The following is an 8,748-nucleotide window of genomic DNA, read 5'->3' on the forward strand; positions in this document are numbered from 1 at the left end:
TAAAAATTAACAGAGATCGGTGAATAGCGTCAGAAAAATAAATGGCATAATAATAGTGAATACAAGAGAGTAAATATTGATTTATCATCATCATCAACAACCCAATATTCCGCTTGAAAACAAGGTCTGGGTGAGGGAAGGTAACGGACGATTCATACCCGTACTTTTTTGAGGGCCTTGCATAGAGAGGAATGTAATTAAACGCTGTTGCCTCAAGATTAAAACTACCTGCAGAAAAACAACATTAGCCAAAACAAGGGATGGGATAATATAATAGACTCATTGAGTAAAAAGTACAAAAGGGCATGTAATTAAACAGCAAGACATCAGGATAAAAAAGATAACTAAAGAAACTATTACTAGTCTAGAGTGTGAATTTGGCGTCTCCAACTATTCCTATCCCTAATCAGATCCTAGGAAAGGTGCAGTTCATTCAAGTCTTCGTTAATTTGCTCAACCCACGTTTTCTTACGTCTTCCTGGACTCCTCTTACCCTCCACTATAATGGGTTCTATCCTTTTGATGGGAGCGTCGATTAGCTTTCTTTGCACATGCTCAAACTATCTTAACCTATTTTCACGCATCTTAGCAAATAGTGGGGCAACACTTAGCGTCTCTCTAACTCCTGGTTTTTGATTTTATCCATCATTGTTTTACTGCACATCCACCTCAGCATTCACGTTTCTGCTACTTCCATCTTTTGTTCGTAGATATTGGAAAAATCTTAGTTAATAAGTGTACAAATTAAATCAACAGGAAAAGTCTAGGTCAAAATTCTTGATATTATTTTTACCAACAGTAGACTCTTCTATCTCATTAATATTGCAACATTATAAAAATATATGAGAAAGTTTTTGAGGAAAAATGTCGCAATTTCAATGGACGAAATCAATAGTTTTTATTCCATTGTTATTAAAGTGAATTGTTTTCAAGGAAAAAATAGATATTTGTCATTTCATAATAAATGAAATGAAAATAAATTGTATAGATGAAAATAAAAGAGAAATATAACATAGAGATGAGATAAAAAAAATGTTGCCCTTCTATCAAAAAATAGATATGATGTAAAATTAAAGAAAAAAGTCAAAATAAAAAAATGATGCTAAATAGTAATACTCCTATTAGATTAATTTAGATAAGTCTTTATTAACTAAATATTAGGGTGGAATCCACTTTTAAGATCTTAGGCTTTTAATGTCCGCAAGAAGACGTGTCGAGAGGAAGTAAACAAGGCTCAGGGATAAGCAAGAGGGCATATTGAGAGGAAGTTTAGTCATGAAGAAACACTGCAGAAGAGGAAGAAAGAGAGGGTAAATGAGAAATTGGGTATGGAATAGTTATTTCATTGTTCATTATAAGTTGCGATCCTAATTCAGTTCGAATTCGCTTTTGATCCAACTCGATTTGAAAATTTTAATTTGATCTAAATTCTAAAAAAAAAAATCTAACTTTAAATTCGATTGTATAATTTGAGTCCGATTCAGAGACGAACCAGAATTGGGCTTTATAAAAAATCTGATACTCCAACCCGATTCCAACTACGACTCCAATCGTTCTCCAACTCTGACTCGACCTGACATTCAACTCCAAATTGAATTTTAGCTATTTTTTATTAAAAAAAAAATTTGAACTTCTTATTAAAAGTAAAATGAAAATAAATTTATTCCAATTAAATTTGAGAACTTAACATATGAGTCATAGATTAAATATCAAAGTAAAGAGTATAAGTCCGATTTGTATTTCATACTAAGTCAAGTTTACAAAACATAAGTTTTAATATCAGTTAATAATATAAAACTTAAAATTTTAATTACAAGGTTTTTAGTTTTTCATTAGTATTTTAATTTTCATAGGAAAACTTATCTATGATCATTAATATCATACAATCTAATACTTTATGATGTATGTGATAAAGTATCATGCAAATAAGTACTCGTTCCGTTTTAGTTGCTACATTTGCATGAATATGGGTGTTAAGAAAAGTGATTGACCTACACTGTAACTGATTGTTTACTTTATAGAGTATAGTATTTTATTATGGTTTATTGAAAAAGAAAAAGAAAAAATAGGTTGTTAGGTTACTTTATAAAGTATAGTATAATATTTTATTATAGAGTATAGAATATAGAGTAGAAAAATAGGATATGTAGAACTTTAAATGATTGTTTTATTACTAAAAACAGAAATGTAGCAAGTACTATAAAATTCCAAAAATAGAAAATGTAGCGGATATTATGAAACGGAGGAAGTATTTGATAAAGTATGATACACCAATTTGCATTATAGATGTTTATAAAAATAACTTTTTAAAACACATTTCTTTATACTATTGGATCCATCTTTTAAAATTATTATGTCCTTTTTTCTCCGGGGAACCGCTTGAAATCGAAACTAAAACCGTTTGAATTAGGGTTTTTTTTTTTTTTGGAACCGAAACTGAAACTAAGAGATATTCAAATCGAACCGTGTCTATCACCCTGAAAGGCTTTTAAATAAACAATTAAATAGAGCCTCCCTATCTTTCTATATAAACTACAGAACCAGTATTTATTCGAAACTTAGCCTTAATTGAAAACTTCCGTTGAATCATAAATTACCCTTTCTAAGTCGAATTTTTAAAATTAGGGATTCTAGGTTGTTTTCAAATCAGGGTTTTTTGGATTGGAAGTAAATAAGCGATGGCTGCAGTCGAACAAATTACTGAAGGAGTTACCAATTTGAGCGTCGTCGATTCTGGAAAAAAGAATCGTATTCAAGTTTCCAATACTAAAAACCCCCTCTTTTTCTATGTTAATCTTGCTAAGGTAACAATGTGATTAAATTTTCTTCTAGAATGAGGATCTATTTTATTTTATTTTCCGTTTTTGTATGATTTTGAGTATATTGAGATTTCATTTGTTTATTTTTGATGCAGAGGTATATGCAGCAGCACAACGAGGTTGAGCTTTCTGCTTTGGGAATGGGTAATGAATATCTTTCTCTGTTTTTCTAAACTTTAAATTGTTAATGTTTTAGGCTTCGTTTATGTCAAGTGTAAGCTGTAAATTATTTATTATTGCCTTGTACATGTAAATTTCATGTTAATTTGTTTTCAAAGTCAAATAACAATGGGTTCTAATGCCATTATTTTATAGGTATATTTGGTAGTAAGATTGTAATTAGTCATAAGTGAGTGTTGTTAGTTGTATAAAAGGGACATAATGTTAGTATTAAAATTTAGGAAATAAAATGAAATAAAACAATAGTCTTATTCTCTTCTAAATTTCTTCTCTTCTCGCTCTCTTTTATATTTACATATTTTCTTGAGATTCAACAACCATAACATTGGTATTGGAGCCATTCTTTACTTGGCACTAATAGCAATATTCTTTCTCTTCTATTCTCTTCTAATTGAAAAAAAATACCTGTAGTTTTTCCATTGTCAAATCTTGCACACAACTTGTTCGTGAAAATGCATTGTCATGTAGTTCTTGGAGTTTTTTCCCGAATAGATACTTCTTTTAGTGGTTGGAGGAGTGAAGAGTTTTGCAAAACCATACAATTTGAAGAACCAATTATCCCACAACTTGAAGTAGCCAAACAAAAGAAGGTTATCAAATCTCTTAAAAAACTTTTGAAAGATGAATGTTTTGATAGTTGGGATAAAGGATTGTGTTAATGGTTTAATGAACCAATTCTTGATCATAATTTTCAACATAATAGTGATAATTGAGGATTTATTGTAGTATATGGCGAAGGAAATGATTATGTGATTGCATTAGAGATGTTCGATAACATGCTTCAAGTAAATACCATTTGAGAATTAGCAACGTGTTATTTAAAAATTGATACACAAGAATCTTTAAATGTTGATCATATGATTCATGTGCAAAAAGTAAGTTGGGTTTTAAAGGCTTTGTTCTTGTGGATGGTGATTTGGTTAAATGTGTGATTGTTGACATGAGTAAACATGATTTAGTTAAAATCATGAATGTTTTGTGGCAATTGAACCTGAAATTTTATTTTCAATTTATGGGGAATTCTTGAAGCTCATTTAATTGAAAGTTCTATTCTCCAAACTAAGAATCTGCTAAGAGAAACTCATCAATGGGGTACTTTGTCAAGAGTGCAATCAAGCTCCAAGAAGGTTAAAAGAAGATATGAGATGTACAAGATAAAGAGAAAAGTTTAGGAGAATATACTAAAGTAGTGCTTGACCCACCTTGGTTGTTAAAAATCAAGAAATGGAAGATTTCTATGTATGTTTTTAGTTTTATTCATGAAGTGATGAATAAGTACAATAAAGATGTCTTGTTACTTGACCATTATTAACAATCCGAGTCTCAAAATCACTATGTTACTCTTAAAATTCAAGCAAGTGTTAGGGAAAATGAAAGTACCGTAGCACAATGTTCAATGCAAATGATGTTGCTTGCTTATTTATTGACAAAGAAGATTCAACTAATAATGAGTTTAAACTCTAATGCTCAACTCATTTGTCATGGAATCAGAAATTACCAATATATGTGGGTTTTATGTTGACAAGGTCTTATGGTAAAGAGATGCATGATATTGATCTTACTTCATTTCTCACTATTTTGGCATTTTTTGTAGTATTTAGCTTTAGTTAAAAGTTGTCTTGTATTTTGTTTAGATTTCTTAACATAGACTTGAGGACAAGCCTTTTGAAGGGGGAAAGTATGTCATAGGTACATTTGGTAGTAAGATTGCAATTAGTTATAAGTGAGTGTTTGTGATAGTCTTAGTAGTCTAAAAGGGATTTAGTTTTGAGTACCGATTATCTGACGGGTTGTTACTGATTTTTGAGTAGATTTGTCAGTATCAACTGTTTTCCTGGGTACTATTCACCTCATAAATTTAGTTTTGTTGCAATTTTGTTAGCTGTTCTATTGCCGGTTTTATCGCTATTCCTCCTGTAGTTGGGCCTGAGCTGGTCTATGCAGTGTCACAACTTATGTGTAGTGTGATATAAGAGGAGTGTTGTATCTGCAGATACGCTATTGTCCTGTTCCTGCCTCAGAATTTAACTTATTCCAGGAATAGGTGTTTGAAAGCTCTTGGCTTATAATAATTTTTGATTCAGAGTGTTTGTTTTGAGATTTGCTATGTGTTTTGTGAGATGATGATTGTTGTTGCTGATGTTGGGAGTGTGCATAAAGTGATAATTACTTGATCCTAGATAGTAACTATCAATCTAGCATCATGAAAGGGACACTAATACTGATGTAATTGGCTTATCATTAGTATAATTTTTATTTCGATTGTCTATATTTTGGGTTTTTTTTTTGGGGCGGGAGGATCTGTGATTCGTTTTTATATTGTAAAATTGTGTTACTTCTACCGATTACTGCATAGTTAGTTAATATTAGTCAGTGCTTTGCCTTTATTGGAATAATGTGGTTATTTATGATATTGCAATTTGCTACCACATTATATCTCAAGTATTGAGCGATATTACTTTTTCATGGTGTGCTCATGAGCTTTGAATATTATGCAGCTATTGCTACCGTTGTAAGTGTAGCAGAAATCCTCAAAAACAGTGGGCATGCTGTTGAGAAAAGTAAGAAGTATAATTTCTTTTGAGGAGAACTGATTTAAGAACACTTATATGAGCTCGCAATAACCTAGGAACAATCAATTGATCTTTGCAGAGATAATGACATCTACTGTTGATATAAGGGATGATTCAAGAGGGCGGCCAGTTCAGAAAGCAAAGGTGAGTTTGGATATTTAGCTCTTTCTCGTATTGTTTTATATGTTATCTTATGTCTTTATTCTCACTTTTAGTTTGGTAAACAGGGGCTGTTTTTAGTAATAGTACTCTTTGTTTGAAACTTATTTGTATGTATTGGCTATTGAAAATGCTGGCTCTTGTATGAATTTATTTAGCTATGGATTTTTTTGTTGTTGATAACCAACTTTAAGTAAAAGATTGGTTACAAAAACATGGAAAAGAAAACACTGATTTGTATCACCCTTAATTTTCATGCCATGTTCTCAAAGCTACCCTTTAGGGGTCTAACAGGCTTGTCCTGAAATTGTTAATTTAATGTTAAAGCTTAATTTATCTTGATTCTAAAATATTCTCAAATCACTCATCGATAAGTTAATATAATTATCTGATTGTTGTGTCGGACTAGATTAATATCTTTTTTTCCTTTACTTTTGCATCCATAATGCCAATTTCATCCTTCAGGAGTTACATTTACCATATTCTTTCATGTATGACTCTTCGCCCACTTGCTCCTACATTCTTCTATCTCACGCACACTTTTCCATCCATGTGAACCGGCTGGGGGAGGAGGGTTTGTCATGTTAGTAGGTTTTGGTACTTGCCATAAAGTTAGACTTCTTGTATTAGATTGATGTTTGGTAGGAAAGCATTCACACTTAGCTGGTTGTTGAGAGTATCAAATGAAGGGTTTTTCTCGACTGTTATTTAGTAGTATTTTTCTTTGTGAACTGAATGTAGAGTATTGGAAGCATTATTTGCATTATCATTATTTTAATATGTTGGTGGTCCTTGAAAAATTACATTTTCTGTACTTAAGAACGTAGCTCTAGGGGTGTTTCCTGGTTCGAAATTTTGTTGGTTATGCATCATATTGCTGCATTGGAATTATGAGAGATGGGGATATGATGGCCAAGAGACTATAGGAGAGTCCATATCGTGATTCTACTTGGGTGCTTGGGATATGTTGTTACTAGTGTCCCAGTTTCTTTTCTTCACAGTTCCCTCTGAAGTCTGAACATTTTCTTTGCAATGGGGATGTTAGTGGTGTTGGGGCAGGCTGTGGGATGATGTATCTGTCATGTACGTGTGAGGCAAGAAGAGAGTGCAGTGGGCTGAGCTGTTTGCAGTTGGATGACTGCGTTGGGTGATTTTCATCAAATGATTGTACTTGATTAAGTTTACAAATGATTCTTTATTTAAGAATCTCAAACCTGTCTGAAATATATTTTTTTTGTATACCGTACGTAAATTAATGTTTTTAATGTAATCTAGCTGTATCTTAGTTTTCAAAAGAGACTAAGCAATACCTAAAATATGTGCTTGTATTGTTCTTTCCAGATAGAGATTCTGTTGGAGAAGTCAGAGAACTTTGACAAGCTTATGGCCGAGGCTGCAGCTGCAGAAGGAGATAATGCGGATGATGAAGAGCAAAGTTAAAAGAAAACGTTTCTCGTTCCTTAGGGCTTTTAGAAACCGTTGTTCACCAAGTAGTCTTGTTTTTTTCGTTACAAAGGTTCATGTCTTTTTGATTTTGAGGTGAGCATGTAGTAAGCCTAGTAATGTTTTTACTAGTGGAGCTCTGAACTGCAATGTTTGAAGTCCATTGGATATGGAGAACATATTTCCTTATTCAGTTATATGAATGTATTCTTTTACTCAGGTTGATGAGATTTATAGGATTTTATTGATTTGTACTTGGTGGGTACTTTGCATCAATTAGCAGAACAACCAGCTCGATGAGGAATATATGGAGCAGCCATAATTTGTAAAGGACACTTGTCGGTCGGATACTTAAGTCTACATGTGTCTGTTTGTAAGAAGGGAGCATATCATCATAAGGGACGGTTCTATACGACAAATGGAGCAATGGACATCAATAATGGAAGCCAAATGAATGAATAGGCTTTCAGTTTTAAGTTTATAAAGGATTGCAAGCCAGCAAATAAACTGATGTTTGGGAATAGAGTACCTATTGTAAACATAATCACAAGATGGACGGTAGGGACTAAGTTTTCTCAAAGAGCTTCTTATTAGTTACTTCATTCTACAGGCCAAGTAGTAACCCAATTATCAATACCAATATCTTGATTTTATCTCTTGCCTTGAAGATGTTGTGCATAGACCATCTGCAAGTACTAGGAGGGTTGCTGCATTCTGAGTGCAGCCCATTATTCTGATGTTGCACATATCCACAGACTTGTTGTACTGATCTGCTTGTGCTACGCTGAGATTGGGGTTTATTGGGTTGCTGTTCTGATTTGCTAGTGCTGCTTTAATTAATATACACCACTGAATTGATCACAGCTGCTGCATAGCTTTGCACCACTACACACAACATATATTAAACCACCAAGATAATTAAGATGCATCAAACTTGAACCATCCATGATGCATCACCATCAAATTGGATATGAAATAATATTACCCATGTTCACCCCACATGTAAGGATGAATGCTTTGGTCTTTACTTGCATTATGAACCAAACCCATATGTTAAACAAGCTTACCAAGAAAATTAGCTTGAATTGACCAAAACATATTCAAGTACATAGATCCTAGCTGTGTCCAAGATTCGTTGTCATCACTATACAAGCAACTTGCTCATATAAGCAACTTGACGCCCCAAATTTATGTCTTCTCTGATCTAGTTTGCTAATACAAGCAAAAACACAACTCAAGAAAATTTAACTTAGTTTACAATTTTCCATTTGATAAAAAATTTATCTTTTTAATTAAATTATCATTTAAATATATGTAAATACAAAAAGGTCCCTTGTGAGAAGAAGTTAAAGAGAAACGAGAAACTTCACTATCCCATGTGTGGCTATCAATGGCCCTTTATGTTTGTCCCATGAAAGAGGGTCGTGTTCTTTAGGTGGTTCGTGTAAGGGGTTGTTTGTTTCAAATAGTGGTTAGGAGCTCTGAATGTTTCATACATTTTTAGCTTACTTCTAGGTGATAGTGGATTAGGCATAGTGGTTGGGTTGTAATTTGCATCCCATCTCATCTCTAGC

The 8,748-nt window shown here is 32.8% G+C and overlaps 1 protein-coding gene across 1 annotated transcript; it reads left to right on the forward strand.

Annotated features, from left to right (window-relative positions):
* The first annotated feature begins 2,417 nt into the window (after positions 1 to 2,417).
* LOC130814563 (uncharacterized protein At2g34160-like) lies at positions 2,418 to 7,393 on the forward strand. The gene is made up of 5 exons (XM_057680675.1): positions 2,418 to 2,804; positions 2,915 to 2,963; positions 5,498 to 5,560; positions 5,652 to 5,716; positions 7,073 to 7,393. The coding sequence occupies exons 1-5, from the start codon at positions 2,679 to 2,681 to the stop codon at positions 7,169 to 7,171; spliced, it is 402 nt and encodes a 133-aa protein (XP_057536658.1). The 5' UTR covers positions 2,418 to 2,678; the 3' UTR covers positions 7,172 to 7,393.
* Positions 7,394 to 8,748: the final 1,355 nt, after the last annotated feature.

This window comes from Amaranthus tricolor, chromosome 6, assembly GCF_026212465.1.
Source record: "Amaranthus tricolor cultivar Red isolate AtriRed21 chromosome 6, ASM2621246v1, whole genome shotgun sequence".
NCBI lineage: Eukaryota > Viridiplantae > Streptophyta > Magnoliopsida > Caryophyllales > Amaranthaceae > Amaranthus > Amaranthus tricolor.

Coding starts and splice junctions, on each gene's coding strand:
- LOC130814563 (XM_057680675.1), top strand. CDS start 2,679: ATGGCTGCAGTCGAACAAATTACTGAAGGAGTTACCAATTTGAGCGTC. Junction 2,805..2,914: donor TCTATGTTAATCTTGCTAAG/GTAACAATGTGA, acceptor TTTTTGATGCAG/AGGTATATGCAGCAGCACAA. Junction 5,561..5,651: donor TGGGCATGCTGTTGAGAAAA/GTAAGAAGTATA, acceptor TGATCTTTGCAG/AGATAATGACATCTACTGTT.